Source organism: Bolinopsis microptera, chromosome 5 (genome assembly GCF_026151205.1).
Source record: "Bolinopsis microptera isolate Bmic1 chromosome 5, MBARI_Bmic_1.0, whole genome shotgun sequence".
NCBI lineage: Eukaryota > Metazoa > Ctenophora > Tentaculata > Lobata > Bolinopsidae > Bolinopsis > Bolinopsis microptera.
Window position 1 is genome coordinate 16,321,954 of NC_087076.1, and position 25,880 is coordinate 16,347,833.

The following is a 25,880-nucleotide window of genomic DNA, read 5'->3' on the forward strand; positions in this document are numbered from 1 at the left end:
GTGGCAGTTAGTGGCAGTTTTCTGCAGTTGCGCCGAGCCTTTTAGCAATTTGTCTTTGGCGCCTTACATGCCACATGACTTATTGACATTGTATAATTGGTCTAAAAACAATTTTGTATTATTAGAAAATATATGAATTTGGGACAAAATAATTTACTATCGAAGGAAACAAATATAAACTTTTTGACAAGAAAAGCGATTATCAACTAGTACTACAGTTACACAAACACTGCATGGCAATACGATTAAATTAAATCCGGGTATCGCTATTAGTATTGTGCTATTGTGCCAAAATTACAATATTATATGGTCAATCGTAATCATTTGCAATTTGGAAGACCCCTCTGCTGATATGTAAACGACTCCTTATACTAACTTGATTGTAGCAAACCGCGTGATGTTTATTGATCATCAGTTCGATAGGACGATAGTTATGAGAAAAGCTACAAAACTACAATTTCCATTACCAAAGTTTTAGAACTAAACGCTTGATTGAGGGTTCAGAACTTTATTTGAATAACAGGGCCTCCCACGGATTGAACAGTTTTGTGCGGAGAAAGAAGTGAAGAGAGTACGAAGCCAAAGAGTTCTCCGACAATTATTCCCGCCAGCCTCGCCGCAGCAACGCCAACAGCAAGCAGGGACTTATCCATGCAACATATATAAGTATATACAACGCTGATCCAGAATGGACATGCCACGGTACCACTATAATATTTGTGATTTGCTTCGATTCTCCGTGATACTGATAGCACTAGCAGTAGCAGAATTTGCTGCTTGTAATTCCTGGGCGTTGCTAAACCTGTCATTCCGCCCTTATCCGCCCTTCCTACCTATCTGCTATAGACATATTTTTAATCGCCATAATATGTTCAATGTTAAATCAATGTGTTTAACTTAATAAATGCAAAAGCCTGAGCGAGGTTACCCAGGTAAATTAATCTTTGCAAGTTGAATTTGCGTTTCTGAAACTACTCTCTGCACTGGTAATTGTATTTAAAAGGGAACACAAAATGATGTACGTGACCAAAATTATTCCCCGCGCGACGCGATAAGATTTAATTCTCTTTCAGCATTCAGTTTCAGTTAATTCTGGGTAATTCGCGCGTAAAATCATATTGGCACGTGTGCGTTCCATGTTCTCAGAATTAGGCAACGGTAAGTTTATAATCTTTAACTTTAACTGTTTGGAAACAGGTGTTGTTATTTTATGCTGGGAATCCCAAAAAGTGCTTGATCGGCCAGTTCATCATTGTGTCTCGCTAAATACTTGGCTAGTTTCATTATGCTTCGACTAATCATCACTGTTGGATTGGGGATGGTATTCAACTGTTGAGGGCTTACTGTAACAACCATTGATACGCTTATAGTTATCAAACAGCAACTAACCGATATCCAATGGGTCTCAGCCATAGAACAATACAGGCTCAATTCGGTGGCTCGGAAAAGTATAATCTATAATATTGAAAGGTTCATGCGCAAATTTACCTAGTTTAGCCGTCATTGATTAGGTACAGACCGACGGAATTGCTCATCAGCAGATCTTGCGCTTCCGCTGCTGTATCGGACGTCTGTGATCAAAGCAGTAAAGTCGACCTCCCATAAATTGACAACAGGATGTCCCCTGATTCTCCTAGGTTTCTAGATAGAAGTCGACTATTTATGCTCAATTCTCGAGCCGATAATAGTCTTGCTTAGATTTTCAGACAATAGTCTTAAGATTCCTGTTGGTATCATCGGTGTAATTTATTACAAATATTATCTGTTGACTGTTCACCTTAAAGTTAGCAAATTTTGCTTTTCGCAATTGAAACTATAAAAGCGATATGATTAGTCTTGCCAACAAAAGGTGGCTCGAGCTCCATTCCCCCCTACATTCAGTAGGGTTTTGTGTTCACCCGGCTTATATATCAGGGATATGATAAACACACGAATCAGGATGTCTGGAAGGAGTTTCTAGATGTCATGGACACGTGGTGTGACGGCGCAACAAAGAAGAAGATACTTTAATTTCGCAGTACACGTTCTACCGAGAGAAAAGAGGCTTATTCTCTACTGACGCTGCGTCAAGTTTTAGCCAAGATTCTGACGGTCCAGTCTCTTGGTGGAGCAACTTCGGTTGAGAGGTACCCGAACTACAGAGTTTTCCAATGAAAGCGCTGTCGCAATCGACATCAGCCTCACCCTGTGAGACGAATTGGAGCTTGTACGACTGGGTGATAACAAAAAAAGAAACCGCCTCACAGTTAACAAGCAGCGAGACCTTATTAATATTATTATTTATGTTATTATATTTATGTTATTATATTTATGTTAACACAAGTTTGCGTCTTATGAAAAATTCACGAATTAAGGAGCAATAATTTTATTATTATTTGCTTATTGCTATACTAGTGACTTATTTTTATTCATTATTGTTTATTTACTGTCTAATTCCGACAACATAGTTTTATCTCATTGTATCCATTTAAAGTTAAAAAACGGACATTAAAATGAACGCTCGGAGCCCGGAGGCATTCAAACGTTTACGTACGGGCGTTGACTTGAACGTAAATGGGCAGGACTATTTAACTTTAAGGTTAAACGGATATTTATATATGTACGCTATGCCCTAGCTGGGGCCTCTTCTCAGACTCTCGAGTGTTCAATTTGAATTGGTGTCGATTCAAAATTAAAGTTAATTAAAGTTCAATAAGATAAACTTATCATTGCTGGTTTGATTTTGGAACCTTCTCTAGACCTAGTAATTTTGGAATTCGTAAGTTATGTGCGAGAGTAGCTTCCCAGTCCCACGTCAAAGTGATTTATAGATTATCCTTATTTTTAAGGGAATCGTTAGGTATTCGTATACTTATAGTATAGTTTTATTACCTATTACACGTACGTGACCAATATTATTCCCCGCGCGATGTTATTACAAATTAGATTCTCTTTCACTTTGATCAGTTTCTTTCAAAAACAGATTCGCGCGTCAAACTCAAATATATTTAGTTTGCACGCTTTTGGTACTCCCAAAGTACGTCCAAAATGCAATTCTGTGAATTGCATTATTATAAATTTATAGTCATAGGTAATAGGCTCCATGTCATTGTCCACAGGACTGGTCACCGTTAACATTGTTTAACTTAAACTGGTTGGAAAACGCGGATGTGATATGAAAAATAATGTTTATCGCTTTGCCATTCGGCCGGTAGAATTAGATCAGAAAATCATGCGGATACCGATAAGACGATAAAACAGTTATCGAATTTTATACCTTTACCTAAGGCTAATGGTGATGCAACGCTAATGGAATACCTTGATCAGAAAGAAGTAAGAACTTTTGCTTTTGGCAAATCTAAAAACCACGGAAATTTTCAGCGACATCAACGCTAAAAGTAAAATCGGAAACGATTTTCACTTCAAGATCTACTTAGAGAAAGGGTAATCTTACTGTAGTGCGACACGTACTGTAATGCGACACGTACTCTAGTGCGAAGTCCGACAAAAACACCCTCTGTCGCACTAGGGTACGTGTCGCACTACCATCCAGGTAGCGTAGGTACTCTACTGCGACAAAATATCCTGACTTATTTCCAAGCTCAGGTCACATCCTATCCTTCTTATGGACATTAAGTGATTCGTCGGGTCGGTTCACGTCACTTATTTCGAATTGATCTTGCGAATACGATTCGTCGGTTCACATCACGTGTTTCGAAGTGATCCACTGATCACAATTCCTTCGGGTCAGTTCAAGCCACGTAAGCAGAGTGTGATCCACCGGGTAACTCTTAAGCAGCATATGATCCTCATTCCTATCACACGTATCGTATGAAGGTATATCTCCGATTTGGATAACAAGTTCATATTCTTGGGCCATATATAAAGTCACGATGATTCTACCAAAGCATCGAACAACATCAACATGTATTCTTCAATCACCTCCATTCCTGGACGCACTACTGGTTCAAGAAACCGTTATCCACGACGGTACCGCTACTGCCTGGATAATTAGAAGCGCGACGACAGGACCTACTGGCGATCCACTGGAAGATCTGCTCCGGACGTCTCAGTCTGATGAACGACACTACTGTGACCAGTACGAGACTTATTCCCACCCTCCTACTCCTGCAGCAAACTCTGTCCACACAGCAAAGCAGCATATGAAACGGAAAGCTTCCGATATGACCTCCCTACGAAACACCTAATTGCTGATGCTGTTGGGACATTATGAAGCCCTCTTGGATGAGCTCCTTGCTTTTGGAGTCGACCCCTCAATCTGTCATGAGTGACTACGAGAGAGCCCTGATAAAACGCTGTGGAGACAACCTGTATACTTACCAAGATAGGATGCTTCTTCCACCACAGCAAGCACTTTGGAGGAAGATGCAGCATCATGACTAAGTCCCGGATTACAACGCAGAGAACTCAGCAGTACGGAAGTACTTTAAGATGATCGGTGCTATTGCCTTCGAGGACCTATCTTCGTGGACCTAATCTTCGTGGATTGTAATCTTTGATTTTATATTTAACCCCATATTTACTCATACACGGACTAACACTCTGTCATTAAAACTTTAAAATGGAAAGTCAAATTTTTATTGCGTAAAGTGTTTTGTCGCACTTTAGTTCGTGTCGCACTACAGTCCAGGTAGCGCACTGTAGTGCGACAGTGTCGGCCTTGAAATTTCTCTGTCGCACTAGGGTACGTGTCGCACTACGATCCAGGTAGCGTACTCTACTGCGACAGTGTCGATCTTGGAGGTTTCGTACTAGGGTACATGTCGCACTAGAGTACGTGTCGCACTACAGTACGTGAACCGAACTGCTGAAGGTAATTCGTTAGAAGGCTTACATCTCGATCCCGGGGTGCGGATAGAAGAAAACATTATTTATAGTCTTGGACACTTATAACTAGCTGATAGCACAGACTACGTTTTTGTTAGGAAGAATTAGGGTCCGCAAATATGATGTCATTGTCAAAGTATGAGTATTTACTTTGATAGACACCCGGCTTAGTTGTAGTGAACGTAGGTACGGAACGTTCACTAAAAATAGTTTGTGAACGCGTTCGCTAAAAGATTTAACGTTCGGAACATAAGGTAAAGGAACGTTAATCAGATTTGAAATATTAACACGTCGACACGCCATCGTTTCCCGCATTTTACTTGTTCTAGATGAGTTAGAAGAGTTTTAGCGCGCGTGCATGCCACGTGTCAGCAAGAAACATATTTTAAATGCTAATAATTTAGGTATATAATGAAAAAATATGTTAGTCTCATTATCCGTATAATGGTCTAGCATCCGCAATGTCTAATCAGTATAGCAACTCTACGTAATTGTGTACACTGTATATACACGAATGAAGTATCGAGCATTAACAGATATATGTGTCATCATTAATTATGGATGGAAAATACCTTTGAACTATTGAAAGTTGTGATGATCAATAAACGTCATGCGGGTTTGCACAAGTACAGTCAAGTTAGTATAAGATCTGTCGAAATTCGAGTGAAATTATTTTCATTCCCATACATTCAAAAACTGAGCCAGTAAACCTTATTAATATTAGACATGATAAATAAAAGTAACTCAATCATTCAAATTTTTCGTCTGGTGTATGTGAGATTTTTCCTCCAAAATACTTTACCGGCTGATAAACATTAATATATTTCATGTACACATCTGTTTTCCAAACAGTTTAAGTTAAAGACTAAAGTTACCGGTACGTGACCAGAACTGCATTGAGTGCACACGTGCGAATTTGATGTTACGCACGAATTAGTATTAAATGTTAGACCAAGAAATTGATCTAACACACAACTGTACTTCTGTACACTTCAATGATTGGGCTGATGACTCCAGTGAAAGGGCTGGTGACTCTAGCGAAAGTGCTGGTGACGAGGAGAAAGACCATAAACCAGGGATTCCTTCGGGACTCGGGAGCATGTAAGATTATATCCAAAGTTTGTTCGCCAATGGGGTGTGTCTGGGTGTCAAAGATCTTCAAGGTGGGTGCTACTTGTGATGAACTCTAGAAGGATGGGATGGTAATACTCGGTCTGGCCGTCTGGAAGCCCATATAATTCCAGTTTCAGAAACCGATTAAGGAGGTGCGGCTACTGATGAGAAGTCTCCTTAAAGTTTATTTGGGTTAGAAACGCCATCTGGGTCCCTACCCTCGCACAAGATTATTCTCAATTTTCTTGTTGTGTTCCACAATTCTACCAATAAGTATACTTACCTTTATGTACATGATATCTTTCTATAGCATATTCTCTATACAATAGTGTTTCTCCTATAATAATATATTGTACATGACAGCCATAGAACTTATCCTGACTGTCATCTTTTGCGGACCCTAATTCTTCCTAACAAAAACGTAGGTCTGTGCTATCAGCTAGTTATAAGTGTCCAAGACTATAAATAATGTTTTTCTTCTATCCGCACCCCGGGATCGAGATGTAAGCCTTCTAACGAATTACCTTCAGCAGTTCCATAACTTAAGGTAGATACCATACTATACTACTTGTATCACGTCGCGATCCCCACCGACATGTCATTACTTTCTCTAAGTAGATCTTGAAGTGAAAATCGTTTCCGATTTTAGCGTTGATGTCGCTGAAATTTCCGTGGTTGTTAGATTTTCCAAAAGCAAAAGTTCTTACTTCTTTCTGATCAAGGTATTCCATTAGCGTTGCATCACCATTAGCCTTAGGTAAAGGTATAAAATTCGATAACTGTTTTATCGTCTTATCGGTATCCGCATGATTTTCTGATCTAATTCTACCGGCCGAATGGCAAAGCGATAAACATTATTTTTCATAACACATCCGCGTTTTCCGACCAGTTTAAGTTAAACAAGGTTAACGGTGACCAGTCCTGTGGACAATTGACATGGAGCCTATTACCTATGACTATAAATTTATAATAATGCAATTCACAGAATTGCATTTTGACGTACTTTTGGGAGTACCAAAAGCGCGCAAACTAAATATATTTGACGCGCGAATCTGTTTTTGAAAGAAACTGATCAAAGTGAAAGAGAATCTAATTTGTAATAACATCGCGCGGGGAATAATATTGTCACGTACGTGTAATAGGTAATAAAACTATACTATAAGTATACGAATACCTAACGATTCCCTTAAAAATAAGGATAATCTATAAATCACTTTGACGTGGGACTGGGAAGCAATCCAAAATTACTAGGTCTAGAGAAGGTTCCAAAATCAAACCAGCAATGATAAGTTTATCTTATTGAACTTTAATTAACTTTAATTTTGAATCGACACCAATTCAAATTGAACACTCGAGAGTCTGAGAAGAGGCCCCAGCTATAAGGGCATAGCGTACATATATAAAAATCCGTTTAACCTTAAAGTTAAATAGTCTGCCCATTTCCGTTCAAGTCAACGCCCGTACGTAAACGTTGAATGCCTCCGGGCTCCGAGCGTTCATTTTAATGTCCGTTTTTAACTTTAAATGGATACAATGAGATAAAACTATGTTGTCGGAATAGACAGTAAATAAACAACAATGAATAAAAATAAGTCACTAGTATAGCAATAAGCAAATAATAATAAAATTATTGCTCCTTAATTCGTGAATTTTTCATAAGACGCAAACTTTGTGTTAACATAAATATAATAACATAAATATAATAACATAAATAATATAAGGTCTCGCTGCTTGTTAACTGTGGGGCGGTTTCTTTTTTTGTTTATCACCCAGTCGTACAAGCTCCAATTCGTCTCACAGGGTGAGGCTGATGTCGATTGCGACAGCGCTTTCATTGGAAAACTCTGTAGTTCGGGTACCTCTCAACCGAAGTTGCTCCACCAAGAGACTGGACCGTCAGAATCTTGGCTAAAACTTGAGGCAGCGTCAGTAGAGAATAAGCCTCTTTTCTCTCGGTAGAACGTGTACTGCGAAATTAAAGTATCTTCTTCTTTGTTGCGCCGTCACACCACGTGTCCATGACATCTAGAAACTCCTTCCAAGTAGTAGAATAATATTGATTGCTCAATGAAATAAATGATACGATTAAAATGTGGTATATAAGTCGTTCGTTTTTGGTGAAGTATTATCAGTTGCCATCATCAACAACAACAACAACAGCTATTCCAATTCCTTACATGGTACTCTTCTGTCTAATGGACGAAATTAATGGACCCACCGCCTCCCGTAAGGTTGCTTAATCGTTTAATAAGCCTTGACACCACCGCTGATTGAAATTCGCGTGCGATGATGTGAACCCTGCTTGATTCAGGGGATGATGTGAACCCTGCTTGATTCAGGGGATGATGTGAACCCTGCTTGATTCAGGGGGATACTGTCATTATGCAGTAATGATCTGGTAGACAGGTGTTCGTGGACAGTTGTCCGCGGACAGTGGTCGGGCTATCTCGATACTGCCGAAACTCCTTCCAGACATCCTGATTCGTGTGTTGATCAAATCCCTGATATATAAGCCGGGTGAACACAAAACCCTACTGAATGTAGGGGGGAATGGAGCTCGAGCCACCTTTTGTTGGCAAGACTAATCATATCGCTTTTATAGTTTCAATTGCGAAAAGCAAAATTTGCTAACTTTAAGGCGAACAGATAATATTTGTAATAAATTACACCAATGAAACCAACTGGAATCTTAAGACTATTGTCTGAAAATCTAAGCAAGACTATTATCGGCTCGAGAATTGAGCATAAATAGTCGACTTCTATCCAGAAACACTATATAGCGGAGTTTTAGGGCCTGAAAAGTGAAACGTGCATGCATGCGCGCTAAAACTCTCCTAACTCATCTAGAACATGTAAAATTGCGGGAAACGATGGCGTGTCGACGTGTTGATATTTTAAATCTGATTAACGTTCCTTTACCATTATGTTGCGAACGTTAAAATCTTTTAGCGAACGCGTTCACAAACTATTTTTAGTGGTCTGTACCTAATTAATGACGGCTAAACTAGGTAAATTTGCGCATGAACCTATCAATATAGGGACTGATGAAATCAAGGCAGTTAGTGGCACAGAAATCGAAAGGATTAGTGATTTCATAAATCAGTAGTCAATGACTAGACAGGGTTATTGAAAATTACAAAGAATAAAATGGCGTCTGGACTTGGGACCAGCTCATAGCACAGTTCATTAATGCAATCTGAAAACCATTCTGCTAGCTAAAAGTAAAAAATGATTTGTTAGGTAAAACGTACTGAAAATTAAAATTAAGATTAAAAATTGAAAACGAACTGAACTAAAAAAAAGAATGACACGTCATGCTAAAATACATATTCCGAAGTAAAATTAATCCCAAATTTTCCCAAATGTTAAAATACTTGTCGACAAAGATTTCAAACCGTTTGCGCAAGGTGCAGCAATATTAAAACTTTGTCGTGCAAGTTTACGAACTACATTTTTACAATCCAAAATAAAACTGTTATAAGAACTATTAATACGAGCTAAACGAACTAACTGACTAATAAATTTACCATAATACTGGCCTTTGGGATTATTTCCATCTAATAGGGATAATTAATGACATCAAAATTATAATCGTTCCTCTTGTCGTAAAGTTAAAAAAAAAATTTTCCCTTATAAATATTGATAGTGATAGTAAGACTAATATCTAAAAAGTCAGTTTCACGAACTGAAGTATTATTTTTATTCATAATCATCTCTGGAGGATATATTTCACTTAAAACTCGTTCTAATAGACCAAAATCATATATAAGACCATACCATGAAGATTATACTTTTCCGAGCCACCGTTGAGCCTATATTGTTCTAAATCTATGGCTGAGACCCATTGGATATCGGTTAGTTGCTGTTTGATAACTATAAGCGTATCAATGGTTGTTACAGTAAGCCCTCAACAGTTGAATACCATCCCCAATCCAACAGTGATGATTAGTCGAAGCATAATGAAACTAGCCAAGTATTTAGCGAGACACAATGATGAACTGGCCGATCAAGCACTTTTTGGGATTCCCAGCATAAAATAACAACACCTGTTTCCAAACAGTTAAAGTTAAAGATTATAAACTTACCGTTGCCTAATTCTGAGAACATGGAACGCACACGTGCCAATATGATTTTACGCGCGAATTACCCAGAATTAACTGAAACTGAATGCTGAAAGAGAATCTTATCAGTTATCGGCTATAGCGTCGCGCGGGGAATAATTTTGGTCACGTTCATCATTTTGTGTTCCCTTTTAAATACAATTACCAGTGCAGAGAGTGGTTTCAGAAACGCAAATTCAACTTGCAAAGATCAATTTACCTGGGTACGGTACCTCGCTCAGGCTTTTGCATTTATTAAGTTAAACACATTGATTTAACATTGAACATATTATGGCGATTAAAAATATGCCTATAGCAGATAGGGCGGAATGACAGGTTCAGCAACGCCCAGGATTTACAAGCAGCAAATTCTGCTACTGCTAGTGCTATCACGGAGAATCAAATCAAATATTATAGTGGTACCGTGGCATGTCCATTCTGGGTCAGCGTTGTATAGGTTGCATGGATTAGAATAAGTCCCTGCTTGCTGTTGGCGTTGCTGCGGTGAGGCTGGCTGGAACAATTGTCGGAGAACTCTTTGGCTTCGTTCTCTCTTCACTTCTTTCTCCGCACAAAACTGTTTAATCCGTGGGAGGCCCTGTTTTAACGTTCCTTATGTTCCAAACGTTAAAATCTTTTAGCGAACGCGTTCACAAACTATTTTTAGTGAACGTTCCGTACGAATTCACTACAAGTACAACTAAGCTATAAGGGCAAAATCATCGATTAGAGGCTTTTATCTTAAAGAGTGAACCGGAACGTGAAACAGATCCTATTGCACGGTGGAGAACCAAACTAGCAACTTTCTATTATGAATACGTTCAGTAGGTGAAATTTATTGTTATTAATTTTTACCTGTCAGATACGTAAAATAACAAAGTAATCTCTCCGTTAGGCGTTCGGGTAGGAGAAATAAGCAAGCTGATAAGAGACAATAAAATTACAAACGTATGCAATTAGTGTGTGGCGTGAGGTATATTTACTTTAATTTTTAGTGCCGACTTTAGCTTCAAGAATCAATAGTTCCCACAGTCAGACAACGAATGAGTTTAAAAATTCCAACAAAATCTTTATAACATCATTGGTAAAACATTTTCGGACATCTTCAGTACCTAATAAAGATAAGGGTTAATACTCCAATTATATCAGAAAATTTTAATTTGAACTAAAGGATGTTAGCTGTAAAAAGAAGCCAAACTCTCAAAAATGGAATGGGAAGCACTCGGGTATGGGGGGTTGTGAGGCCCCAACTAGTCGGAAAAAATATACTAGTCCCTGCATTAAGGGTGAAATAATTTAAGGACCATTATCAAAAGTTTTATTTTCAAATAAAAGTGGCATACCAAAAGGATCACATGAATTAATACCATATGGTTTCAAAGTTCTGAGTTTTTGTATAAGTAGATGTTCGTTAACTTCTAAATTACTAGGACTAGAATTCTTTAGGATAAAAACATTATAAGAAGCATCAAAATCAGGTCTATTGGAAAGGTTATGTGAGTCTATTAGGTGAGCTGCTAAACTGTAAGTGTCACTATCATCAGATAAAAAATCATCACTATGTTTTAAGGAAGGGTCTTTCAATAATTTATAATAGTTAGCTCTATGTTCGGTTACTCTTTCATGCAAAGTCCTAATGGTACGTCCAACATAGCAGAAAGGAGATGGACATAATTTACAAATGAATATATAGACTATGTTGTAGCTAGAACAGGTCCCTGGAGCTTGTCTTATCTTGACTCCATTAATACAGGGTGGGCCAAAAGTCAGTGTGCAAACGTTGGGTCTTATACCTCCGCCGTGTTTTATATTTGAGAGCTGTTGCTTTGCATATGGCATACTGTACTTACTGGTTCGAGGATTCCGTCGTCAAAATTTGAAAATTCGAATATTTTAGACCACGCCCATTCAATATTAAAACACCTATATTGTTTTCTCTGAACATGCTGAACGCCTAATTTTTTCAGAGACGGTAGATTATCAAATGTTGCATATGATCCGAAAACATGAGGCAAAACGGATTAGAAATGACGAAGTTATCAAGCATTTTGTGTATCTCGTTAACAAAATTGACTGGGTGATTATGTGACACCGTGACACGACACCTTAATTGGGCACCCTTAACAATTCCCATAATGTTTAACGGGGTAGTTAACGGGGGCACCTTATCACGTGATTAGGTAAACCAATCACCTGATCACACGTAATGAATAAACTCGTTATGCTTCATATCTCGGTCATCTGAGAAGCTACAGTTCTAATTCTTTCAGGACAAACGTAATTCGAATGGCCAAACACAATTCAATAACATTTAGCTTGATCCGACTATCCAAACTATCAAATAAATGTGAAAATGAACCTCCATTCGAAAAAAATGAACGCGAATATTTTTCGAGTTGACAAATTCCTCGAACCAGTGGTGGTACTAAGTCATACCAGAAGGAAGTATTTCAATTGAGCACTCAGTGACTGAGCTATTAAGGCCAACGTTTGCACACTGACTTTTGGCCCACCCTGTACAATAACACTTTTCACTTCCTATCATTGCACAACACTTACAATTTCTTTGGTGGCAAGGTTCTGTTTTTGTTACAGTGTTATCCTCTGCGTGCAATTGTGGGTTGAGGAGTCTTCTCCGCAAAGATGCGCCTGATCTTTTAACATAACTGAATAGTCTTTTGCCGGTGTTTCTATCCTGGTTGGAGGTCTCCGTTGTACTTGTCGTGTCGGTGTTAGAGGTAGACGACAAACTCGGAGAAGTCTCTATGGTGGACTCAAACTTTTCAATTACGTCTATCAGTGCTGCGTCACCTCCGAAGGTGGAGATAACACGTATTGTGACTTTAGCTTCAATGATATCACCGCGCACCGTTAACATACTCATAGTCTGGACAGCACCCTTCTAAATCCGAAAAGTGTCATACTTGTAGTAAATATTTGGTAGAATTCGGTCCAGGACAAGCTATTAAATTTTTTGCTGCGCTCTGGTCTATCACAGCAGTTTTCCTAAAACCGTAGAGAAGTTTTTTTTATTAACAAATAAAACTCGATTACTAGACTCCTAGCCTGATACGAACTAAATTAAAAATTGCTCATAATGAACTTATCATCTTATCATAAATAAAAATAAATGCTGTTAGCTGTGAGCTTTTGCTGGTCCCATGAATATAATTCAATGGATATGATATAATATAAATATTCATATACTTGCACATTTACGAGTCTTCTGAATCTACTATATTACATAATACACGACTTCTCATTTCATAATTCATATCAAACATTTATATACTCATGCAGCGAGAACAAAATATTTAGTGTCGAAACTAACACAAGCAGTCATATTGCCGTGTTGTAAAACGGCCGACCGACTTTACTACAAGTTAAGTCAAGTCAAATCAAATCAAAACATAGTTTTAAAAAACGTATACGCTATCTGCAACATTTGACATCTAGCACAACGTGCACAGTCTGGTTTATTCAACAATGTTACCTGGGAACCTCAGGCTATCATGTTCATTAATGAATAGAGATTCGGCGGAATGACAGGCTGAGCGCTGCCCAATAATCAACAATGCAGCTCTAAACGCTGCGGATTTGCTATTATAAAAATTGATGAGCGCTCGATTTGAAATCCCGACGCGCATAAAAACTGCCACTAACTGCTACTAACTGCCAATAACTGCCACTAACTGCCACTAACTGCTACTGTCGCGCGCAAATGCGTGGGCGCGATTGTAGCAGTTAGTGGCAGTTAGTGGCAGTTAGTGGCAGTTTGTAGCAGTTAGTGGCAGTTTGTGGCAGTTAGTGGCAGTTTGTGGCAGTTAGTGGCAGTTTGTGGCAGTTAGTGGCAGTTTGTAGCAGTTAGTGGCAGTTTCTTTGCACTTAGCTCCTCCTGTGAAAAGGGCTTTGGTTAAAGCAACCCGTTAACAGATTGTAGCGCGATGCACTACTGGGTCGCGCGCGCATCAAATAATGCTTCTCGCAACCACAACGTATGCAGATCGGCGAGATGCGAAGGATTGACATCGTGAATCAAGTTAACAAAATGCAAATGACCGCCGACCAATAACGTTGCAATTAAAATTTACTTGCATGAAGTGCGAAACGGTTCTTATTAGATACCATATGCTGCATAGCAATTGCAATTTATGCATTATTACTGACCTTTGTAGCGCGATGCGTTACTGTGCCGCGCCGCGCACTCAATAAGGCTTCTCACAGCGATCGGCGAGATGCGCTACTGTGCCGCGCCGAGCTGCCATGAATTGACATCGTCAATTAATACTGACCTTTGATTATATTACAACCTGTCAAGTCATTTGACATTTGAGCGCGCGCACATCTATATGCTATACCATGTACCATATTCTGGGAAAATTTTAAAATTTTAATCGTTAATTCAATAGACTGACGCGACACGCGCTATACTACTTTGTTACCAGTAATGCACGTTGTAGGTAGTGCGCCATCGAGAGTGTACCGCGCATACCTACTGTAGGAAGTTTTTTAGCGCTAATTCGGCCAGTTGCTCTAACCAGAGCCCTCTCGCTTGCAGTAGCGCGCGACGCGTAGGCACATGGCTATGTGAATTCGGCCAGCACAAAATTCTTGAAACAAATGCGTATTGAGTAACCTTCCCTTGATCCAATTTTAACAAAAATTGGTTAGCTTACTTATAGACTTACAAGGAAGCTGTCCAAAAAATGTAAAGCATATCCAACCATCAGACATTATATATTACAGCTAAAAGCAGCGTATTTTTTCCTATTTTGTCCCATTTTGATCACTATATCAACTCTGATATCCACCAAATTTTTCGGACAGTTGTGGAAGCCCTATTGGAAGGTTGTCACAAATTTTCAGAATGATCTTATTCAAGGAACTGAAGATATGGAAGAATAATACGACAAAAATCAACGAATTTCCTCAAATTATGCGATTTTTACACCTACTTTTGCTCCAAAAGCCGCGCACCATTAAATATGGTTCCTATGCGAAACTCACTGATCATTCCAAAAAGGTATGACAAGTTTGGTACTGTGAAAATTCTCACAGTCTCTAGATGACAGTTACCTGGGGACCCCAGGCTATTATGTTCATAAACATTAAAGATAATGGTGGAATGACAGGCTGAGCGCGGCCCAGTAAGAAGACAGTGGTACAAAAATTTTGAAAATCCGAGCAAGTTTACTTTTATCGTACACCCTCTATTAACTGATTGGCTGAAAATTTGACAAATATTGCAAAACGATTTTGTGTTATTTCAAAAATTTCGGTTAGAAATTTAGCATAAGCGTACATATAATAGTGTTAATATTCTATTTGACTCCTTAATAAAAACCAATCCTGCTTTATGACTGACAAATCTTATGCACCCACTCGAAAAACCATGAGATACCTTTCAAAAATATATGACAAAGCCAGCCCCAGCATACCCTGAAGTACATTGGACAAGACCACTATGGAAAATTCCACATAAAGTTTATCAAGTGGTCTTTGTCCGTCCATTCAAATATAGCATCAAATATAAGTTGCTGGGGCGAAATCGGGCGCTACCCCCTATTCTTTGAAGACTGCAAACTTGCAGTCTCCTTGAAAGCACTGAAAACGAACTACTCTGTGCTGCATTTCACGAGCAGATCATACTGGGCCTTCCTTGGTATACCAACATCTCAAAGCTTCTCACCAAATACAACTTCCTCCACTCATCTTCCTCAAAATCTAAGCTCTCCACCTAAATCAGTCATAATATGAGGGAAGAATTCGTGAATACCTGGAAATCTGCCAAGGTCTCCTCACCAAAACTAGAATTCTTTAATTTAATTAAACATGATTTCGAACCAGTGGCGTAACGTTGCTTGTTGGCGCCCCCCCCCCCCCCCCCCCCGGGGGAGCCTAATTCATCCGTTAGAATCGCAGAGTTAGCGGAGCTCATGATATCTCGCGACGTATGCTGCATGAACGGTGCAAGACTTGCGCCGTTTGTTTCAGCATCCATTTGCGAGTGCTTGCCCATCGAAAACATGATTAGTGATTGTGGATTTTATTGATATTACTGATTATCCATCATATTCAGTATTAATATTATCCATTATTTATTTATTGACATCCTTCAGTCTCCAAAACGAGGTGTGAAGGTAAATTAACTTTGAGCCTTGTTTTGGCGACTGCTTAATCGATGGGCAAGTAGGTATTTGTTTTTTAGCAGTGTTGAACATTGAAACAATTATAAAATGTTTATTTTTATCTTATATAACGTACAATATGAATGACATATGCTATAGTGACGTAACATATATAGTGCAAAGAATTAGTAACTTGCTAGATGTGATTTAAGTGCAATTGTAAATTGCAAAATGTTAACGTCGATTATTACTAACATTTATCTGAATTTAATACAAGTACATGTCACATATAAATTGGGTAGCTGAATGAAACTCAGAATTTTCCGTTATTAGCATTGCAGTGTCCGCACCCTGTACTGCGTTAACGACCGAAATTTTCCCAATATGCAATAATTATTTTGCTTCTAAAATTCTCTGATAATTAATAATATATCGTGACATGTAATTGTAAGATAACAAAACCTCGCGCGCACGGCCCGGCGCTTACATCTGCACCTGAGAATCTCTCAGCAATGTGTGGCTATCTGCGCGGCGGGCTGTGTATTGTGTATATAGCTGAATTTAAATTTAGATTTATTTTTAAATGTATAATAATATTAAATATGTATTGATTGTTTTGTGGTAAATAAAAATTTTGTTTTACTAAAATTTTGTTTTACTCAGGAAAGGGCTCAAACCTATTGAGGACGAAAGTCACGTATTAATTGACTGTTTGCTTTACTCCTCAGTTACTCCAACAAAACATCACTGACCTAGCCGGTCTGCTCTCCATCAAAACTCTAGATCCTACAAAATTTACTGCCACAGCAAGAGCAACCCATTCAATTCTCTCTGTGAACGAACAATATACAGCCTATTATAAGAGCCCAGATTTCCACCTAAATACTGGCAAGTGCATAATGCTATAGGACCTTAAAATAAATTGAACCATACAAACTCGATTTATTTTTTTTTGAAAACTATATAATTAAAAAATATATATATAACATTTCTAAATTATCCCTACACATTTGTAAATAATTAGAATTGTGTAACTTAAATTATTTCAGAATTACAACTATTGTGTACTCAATAAAGTAATTATCAGTTTTGTATCCTTGTATCCTTGTATCCTGGCGTTTATTTTTAAATTGTGGCTATGTTTTTGGACCAAATAAATCCAGTTGATGTTTTGATTGACAGTGTCAATTCTTCACTGCTTGTAGCAGACCAATAGAGCACATCATCTGGCGATCTGTGGTTGCCAGATGATGGCTCTCATGGAATAATGAGTATTGACTTATGAGAAAACTGTAAACAGAAACTTGAGCCTATAAATTTTGGGATATGTAGAGGTATGGTGCCTTCCACAAGCAATGCGACCGATTACAATAATAAAGCTTTACTGCCCAGGAAGAGACCTATAAGTGTAGGTTATTACACATAAGGTCATGTTATCCAGAACCGCAGCATTTGTTGATAGACGGGCCCTATTGTGCAGTGTGCCAACAATAATATGGTCAAGCATATAGTGACTGACTTACTTGACTTAAGGCGGCTTCAGTGTCCGAGTATTGATGCGCTGTCTCCATAAAACTCTATCCGCCATAAGTTCGCCCATTTCTCCAGTGTCGTTGAGACCCGTGTCAGCTCGTAGGCTGTCAACATAGGTCATGGCTGGTCCTCCCCTACTCCGCACCCCATGAGTTGGTTCCCAGAGTAGCAAGCGGTTTGCGACTAGTTCTGGGTCCCGGTGGATATGGCCTGCTAGTTGCATCCTGCGCTCTTGGATCTTCATGGTTGCTCTCGGTAGGTTTTTTTTTTTTTTTTTTAAGAGAGGCTGGGCCAAGATAGCCCACGAGAGGATAGCATTGAGATGCTCTGCCTACCTCTGGGGTGTGGCAACCTTGGGGAAGGTTGCCGGTGAAATCAGAGTGATTGGTGGAGGATGGTGTAAGATGTTATAATATGAGTCAAAATGATACGCTTAATGCCAGCTGGGTTTGGAAAAGTAAAACGAGACGAGACAGCATATGAAATAATACTTTAAGTCACCCCGGTCTGATCCAGCTCCTCCGGCACAATTAAGCGTTTGGTGCGGTTTGCGAAATTGACAATTGTGGTGATGTGTTGGTTGTCGAATATGTCATTGACAGAGAGGTAGTAGTCCTGGAAATATTGACCTCTAATTTGGGCAATAGCCGGACACTGTCCAAGAAAGTGTGAGACAGTTTCCTCTCCGTCGCCGCACATAGGACAAGCACTGGTGTTTGATTTGCAAATGGTGTGACGGTGTTTGTTTAAGCCGCAGTGACCCGTGATGAGGTGAACTGCAGTTCTGTAATCTTGTCTGTTTTTGCTGAGTGTAGTGTTGAGGTTTTTGATGATTTTGGCATGCTTGTGGCCGAGTGTCAGTTTGGTGTGTCTGGGACCGTCAGTTAACCAAGTTTCCTGATTCAGTCTGTTGACTTTGTTGTCGATTTGACGCTTGATGTAGGATTGAGGAATTGGACACTTCAAAGTGGATTCGCTGATTGTACCAGGCTTGGCCAGCTCATCTGCTTTTTCGTTCCCCCACAATCCGATGTGTGCTGCAATCCATCGTATCTCTAGCGTGTTGTTGGATCCGAGTGCATTAAGAGAGTCGTAACAGTCTCTTGTAGTTCTACTCCGCGTTGAAAGCGCAGAGATAGCTTGTATAGATGCTCGGTAGGTTGCCATAGACTTCTTTGTTGGTTTTTCGCTGCTTCCAATCCACATTAAGTGCCATCCTTAGCATTCTAGTGTAGCAGCCATCAATGCGTTTCTTCAATTGCTCTGTCAACGTCCACGTCTCAGAACCATAAAGAAGTATTGACTCCACAGTAGCAACAAATAGACGGATCTTTAGTCCTCTTCTAAGGTCAGACTTCCACATCTTCTTTAGCTTGTGGCAGGCTGCCCAAGCCTTAGCTTTTCTGACCCGCAGGTCCCTCTCTGTTGTTGCTATCCAAGCTCCAAGGTAAACAAAGTCTGTCACCTTTTCCAGCTGGTTTCCAGAACAGCTATTAAGACTGCTCGCCTCCTCTGTCATGTTCAGAGTCATGAACTTAGTTTTAGTGCCGTTCATGGCTAACACTCAGTGCTGCTTTCTCAAGCCTGTCCAGGAGTAGTTTTGCCCCTTCAATGGTATCAGTGATAAGGGCAACATCATCTGCAAACTCGACGTCTGCGATCTTCTCGGCACCAATCCTTCTACTCCGTGCAGGCCTGAGAGTGAACCCAGAGTCCGAGTCATCATCGTCTATAGTCACTGTCATGATATAGTCAATCATGATAATGAACAAGTACGGGGCAAGAGTGTCTCCTTGCAGTACTCCAGCCAGGATATCAAAAATTTCTGTTATACCATCGGCTGTAATTACATTAGCCTTTGTGCTCGTATAGATACCCTCAATGAGCCGCACTATGGCTTCTGGTATGCCATATGCTTTCAATATCTTCATGAGCAAACCTCTATGCACACTATCGAACGCCTTTTTGAAATCAATGAAAACCATGGTGGCCTTAAGATTTTTAGCTCTAGCACCCTCCATAATTCTTCGTAGAGCAAGGATGTGCGATGTTGTAGAGCGCCCAGGTCTAAAGCCATTCTGGTTGTCCCTTAAAACTTCCTCAAGACTTGGCTTCATCCTGTTCAGCAACATTTTGTTCAGAGTTTTACTGACTATCGATGTCAGAGATATTCCTCTGTAGTTGTCGGTCTTAGTGAGGTCCCCTTTCTTTGGCACAGGAACAATATTACTGAGCTTCCATTGATCGGGCATGAGACCATCACATAATGCATCGTTGCAGAACTTCAGGATGACGTCATCGATGTCCACCCTCTTCATCACTTCAGGTGAGATACCATCATCACCATAAGCTTTGCCTTCTACTATCTGCTTTTTGGCAAGACGTAGTTCCTCAATGGTGAACGGGCCATCCTCTATATTCAGTGGAGGGTGTATACTGTATATTCCTGATCGGAATACTATTGTCAGGGACTGTGGGTGGCTGTCCAAGTAACCCAGAGAAGTGCTTCCTCCAGTTCTCAAGACGTTCTGTTGAGCTGCCCCCTTCCACGAGTCCACAGCTGGGATTTGTCCTCCCTGAAATATCGTTGACAAGCTTCCAGCTTTCCTTGTTCTTACAACGATCAGCAGTATCCTCAACTTTCCTGATCTTTCCTTTCAGGATCTCCTCCTCTACCTCTTTGTAGCAGGCCTTTAACAAATCCTTTTTAGTGGCGACTTCCTCTCTCTTCTCCTCACAAGGCTCCTGATGGTATTGGTCCTTGGCCAAGAACAGTCCCCTCCTTGCACTGTCCACTCTTGGGTCACTTGAGGGGTCAATCTGCTTTTGTCGAGTCTTCTTTGGCAGAAGGCTCTTGTTTGCCGCCTCATTAGCAACCATAAGCTTCCCGTAGCTTTCAGTGGCCCCATCATCCTCCTCTACCAGGCCAGAGAATCTATTCCAAACTTCAATTGCATACTTTTTTTGAAGCTCACCATCCGACTTCAGGGCACTATAATCATAGTTAACTTTTTTCGGAGGCCTGTGTCCTTTCCTAAAGCTAACTTTGATCTTACACACTACAACTCTGTGATCAGATCCCAACGACTGAAAAGTGTTGTAAACTTCAGTGTTCTTTAATGAGTTTTTCCACTTCCGCCGTATGAGGATATAATCAATCTGACCTTTGTTAAGTGTCCCATCGGATAAGAAGGTCCACCTCTTGTTGACCTTCTTTCTGAAGCGGATATTGGTAATTTCCATATCGCACTCCAGAGCAGTGTCTCTCAGTAGCTCTCCATTCCGATTGGTACGAGTATGAAAGTACCAACGGGAATCTTCTTCACTCTCCTTTCCAAGCCGGGCGTTCATATCTCCCTCTGTGATCAGCAGGTGGTGCGCTCGCGCTGGCACATCATTCATAGCCTGTCTAAGGGTGTTATGGAAATCCTCCGCTTCTTCAACTAGTGCTGCCTATAGTAGCTAAATATATCTTGCTGTTTATTTGAGATAAATGGTTATTTATGATTATATCAAGCACTGCCTGTTTTATCATCAAATAAGTATGGTCATGATATCCCTTGATATAACTAAAGCCCACACAATCATTCGTTTGAATCATCTGACTCTCCTTTAGAAAACAATATAGCCCCCTTGAAGGAAACATCAGCAATTTTTCTTTTATTAAACCAGAGTTGCTTGAATACAATTTTCAAGCCATCTTAAAATTCAATTCTAAGTTAGTAAAGATTTAAAGTTTAATCATATAATTTAACAATAACATTCCTTTCAGCTATGAGCGAAATATGGCTTGCTGCACATGCTGACCCTGTGGCAAATATCCACACTTTTCAGTCATGCATGACTCTTTCTAATGTTTATGGACAAACCAACCATCAATGTGTTATTGCTGATAATGGGGATCTCTCTTGGCCTCCCAAACTGAAGGTTTTTTCCTGCATTTTATCACCCTAATTCTAAATCATTGTCAGAACTCATGATTAATTTAGAATTAGAATTAGATTTAATTATTTGTATAGCAAGACAACAACAAATTGTAGTAAGAAGATAAATCAAGCTTTTATTTGCTGGCAGTACTAATTTTATCTGATTTTCTGGAATAAATCTGGAACAATACATATAATAAACACTCCTCTTGCCCTTTTAAATGCGTAGTATACTGAAAAACATAGTAAAACCCCTAAGCTTTGTATGCTTATTTGTGCAAGGGTTTGAGCTGACAGTACTACTACTGCACAAACGTGGCAGTTTGTATCTTCACCGCATGAAAGTGCTAGTCTCTTCACAAAAGCTACAGAAATATAAAACTCTGGTCACTTAACTGAGTTGTCCTTAGCATACACTTTCCTGTTGAAGTATCGTCCTCCCACCTTCTCAGTGCTTTTCTTGTTCAGTGCCTGTACAAGAAGCTCTGCTTGGTTTCATCTTCAACTGTGCAATTTAGACTCTAGACCAACAAAACTCAAGCAGGGTTATTCAAATGTCTTAATTTCATAACTTGAGCTAATGTCTTACTGACATTGCTGAAACTGGGGAGACTTGTCTAAATTAGACTTATCCTCACTATTTATTATCATTCTACTGAGTGCCATGGTATGGAGAATTTGAGTTCTCCTCAAATGATTCTCCCAAGATTTTGCTTAAAAATAAAGATGTTTGGCTTTTTCTTCAGAGAGGCTTTTCTGCTGTTTCCTTGACCGAAATGTCGCGGTTTTGACTGAATTTTTGACCAGTGACCAATCAGTTAAGTCGGTGAGAGTGACACAAGTCACCATCAAGGTAAACATTTTGCAAATTTCCTGCCGGTATAGTAGGAAAAGTTCTATTCCCAAAGAAAGCTTTGATAAACGGAAAATCGTCAAAATATAAAAAGATATTTTGGAAGATTTTTGAAGAGAAGCTATTCTGCCGTCTCCTTGACCGAAATTTTGCGGTTTTGACTGAATTTATTCAAATATATTTCGAATAAAACCTTTCTTGGACCGAAACTTTACAGTTTGGACGGAATTTCTCTTCACTGAACAATTATTTAGCTAATTATGGACGGCATATGAAAATACTGTCCCATTTTACCTTATTTTTAAAGATTGAAGATGAAATTTACCTAACCAAAATTTCACAGTTTTGACTGAATTCTTTCTTCAGTGACCAATTATTCATTTAACTATGGATCTCACACAATTGAGGTTCTGGAAGTCTTATTTCAGCCGTGGATAGCATCCCAGAGACATAATTACAAAATGGAAAATCACCTTGTCCCATTTCTGTCCCATTTCCAACCATCATCTTTCCTTAACCAAAATTTCACAGATTTTGAAATTTTCGTCCAGTGACCAATCAGTCAGTTAACTATAGATGGCATGAGACTTAATTGAGGTGCTGGAAGTTAAAAGGCTCCCCAAATTGAAAATAACCAAAATATACATATTATACAACCAGTAGTACATTTTCAACTTTCCTGGACCGAAACTTCACAGTTTGAACGGAATTTCTCCAGTTTACAATTAGTTATTTAACGACTGATGGCAGTAGATACGTCTAAACAAATAACTTGTTAAGAACCTTACAACGTCATGTTTACAACGTCATGTTTACTAACAATTGTTGAGATTCATTATTCAAAACAAACGAGCTGTAGCATGCAGTCACAGTAATTGATGTCCGATGTCTTTTGTCACGAGATCCATTTTGCAGTGTACAAGACAAATGCTTGCGAGATGTGCTAGCTAGTAAATTATACTTTCGTGAGAATAAGTGTGACCTTAAGATTAAGTTAATCAGTCTATCTAAAGTTCATTAACATTGATATTGAAGTGTTATTCTACTAAGTTCTATTATTTGGTCCTGGGAAATTGTTAATTTTATCAAAGGCTACTGAATAAGTTTATCTAAATACTCTACCAAAGATATAAAAAGATCAATATTAATTTTCTTATTCGTCCTTGCTTTATACCATATAATACAAGACACCAGAGAAGGGCGAAGGCTGTACATTTCAGTATATGGTCACAAGTCGATATCCCAATCATTGACATTCAATGTTAATAATATGTTGCAATCTTGTACCATTTCAGGTGTACAACGGAACAACCCTGTCTTACGATGGCAACATCGTGGAAACCCCTACTGCAATAGTATCATTTCATGTTGACACAACAGAGCCTCGAATACCTGCTATCGCTATGGCTGCTGGTCCCTACATCTACGTATACAAGAACATTAGGCCTTACTTCAAGTTCACTGTCCCTTCCCTGGACATCAATCAGCTGGAGCAAGATCTATGGAACCAGGCCAAGGTAATTACATGATGTTTTATTCATCGATTTGAGAATCCACTTATGGAAAAGTTCTTGAGTTCTAAGAGGTGTCTAGAAAGTAGAAAGTGACACGCTATAATTTTGTGTTATCTTGGTCGGCTGCAGCCTGCAAAATTAATGGTTAATATCGAGAACATATTTCAAGTTACATATTTTCAGGCGGATAAAATAGACGTGCAAATGCTGCACGACATGTTAGACAGTATAAAAAGTGATTCTGACTCTGTTCCCCTGACGCCCTTGTCCACAAAGTTCCTCCAGACAGCCCCACACCAACGCAGTCACTTTGTTTCTGTGTACCGTGAAAATCCTCTCAAACGACAAACCGTTATCACTGCTCTGGAAACGCTGAAAAAATCTCACCCAGACGACGATGCTATAAGCTGCCTTATCATAGGGACGGAAAACAAGGACATGTACATTCTTGACCCTGAGGCGTTTACCGTCCTTGTCAAGCAATCCCTTCCTTCTCAGCCAGTTTTCTTGAGATCTACTGGGCTGTACGATGTGGACTACAGGATTCTGGTTGCCTGCAGAAACGGGAACATTCTGGTGATGAAGAAAGGTGCAAATAGTCCTAAGTTTTGCATAACACTTAACAGTCATCCTATTGGTATTGAAAGGATCGGTAAGAACATAGTAATCGCAACAATGGATAAGAACTTGATGTGTTACAACAACAAGATAAAGAATCTGTGGAGCATTCCAATACCTCACAATATAACTTGTTTGGCTGGCATGGATTTTAAGGCTAAAACCTTTAAAGGTAAGATTGACAAAAATAATATTTGATTGTCCTGGTTTTTTTCTAGAGTATATTTATCACTTTCACCACGGATATCTTCAAGGATTGAGTATCACGCATGCATATATAAACTTGATCAGTTTTCATTATTTACAGGGGTCCTGGTAGGCATGGATAACAGCGAAGTACGAGTGTACAGGGATAAATTCCTGGTGGATACGATGACTGTACCTGACATACCTGCTATGATGCAGTTTGGTAAATACGATCGGGAGGAATCAACTCTGATCGTCATTACCAAATCAGGTGGTCTTCACATCTTTATCTTGAAAAGGAACGTTGATTTGTCTCAAGGGTTAGCCAGCGCAAGTATGGGACCGTCACCCAAGCAGTTTCAAAAACTAAATGTTCCTCGGAAAACTAAAACTTTTGTTGACCAAACGTTGAGGGAGCGTGAACATGGTGTTGCGATGCACCGACAGTTCCAGCACGATCTATACAGATTGCGCCTGACTACAGCACGCAACTTTGCTGAAGCGCTGCAAAAGAAGATGATGCCCATATCGAGCAGCAACTTTGCACCTCTGAAGCTGTCTGCCAATGTGCAAGGAATTGGCCCCATGTTCCGACTCACAATCGAAGTAATGAACACGTCAACAAGCCACCCTATCCTGGGGGCCTACGTTGTCTTGGTGACAAACGACACCCTCTACGTCCTAGAGAAGTGTTATATTAGCTTGCCTTTGCTAGTTCCCTCTCTTACATACACTGTTAACACTATGGTTAGGTGCACTTCTGATCAAGGAATCACCGATGCTATCAATGTTTTTGTTTACATTAAAGGAAAGTGTTCCCCAGTTCTCACTGCGATTATCGACATGCCCGCGAGTGAATCAATGATTGTTGTATAGAATATTGTTGACGTTTGACTGACAACAAATTTTCAGAAATCCTAATTATAAACCAACTGGATTGGTGTATAAATTGTGTATAATATTATGTATCCTTTGTGTACAGCCATGTATAGACATCTATTTAAGCTCACTTCTTTTTCCATTACATCAATGTTGATTATTGCTACTTGCTTCGTGTTATATCTGTTTTATGTTTAATTCTG

The 25,880-nt window shown here is 39.4% G+C and overlaps 2 protein-coding genes across 2 annotated transcripts; one reads left to right on the forward strand and one right to left on the reverse strand.

The window, feature by feature from the left end:
- Positions 1 to 19,242: 19,242 nt before the first annotated feature.
- Positions 19,243 to 21,103, reverse strand: LOC134815494 (uncharacterized). Its single transcript, XM_063824032.1, has 2 exons — positions 20,378 to 21,103; positions 19,243 to 20,277 (listed from the first exon to the last, which is right to left on the reverse strand). The coding sequence occupies exons 1-2, from the start codon at positions 21,101 to 21,103 to the stop codon at positions 19,243 to 19,245; spliced, it is 1,761 nt and encodes a 586-aa protein (XP_063680102.1).
- A 370-nt stretch (positions 21,104 to 21,473) lies between these two features.
- Positions 21,474 to 25,857, forward strand: LOC134815248 (Bardet-Biedl syndrome 1 protein-like). Its single transcript, XM_063823761.1, has 4 exons — positions 21,474 to 21,628; positions 23,776 to 23,997; positions 24,178 to 24,784; positions 24,920 to 25,857. The coding sequence occupies exons 1-4, from the start codon at positions 21,476 to 21,478 to the stop codon at positions 25,672 to 25,674; spliced, it is 1,737 nt and encodes a 578-aa protein (XP_063679831.1). The 5' UTR covers positions 21,474 to 21,475; the 3' UTR covers positions 25,675 to 25,857.
- Positions 25,858 to 25,880: the final 23 nt, after the last annotated feature.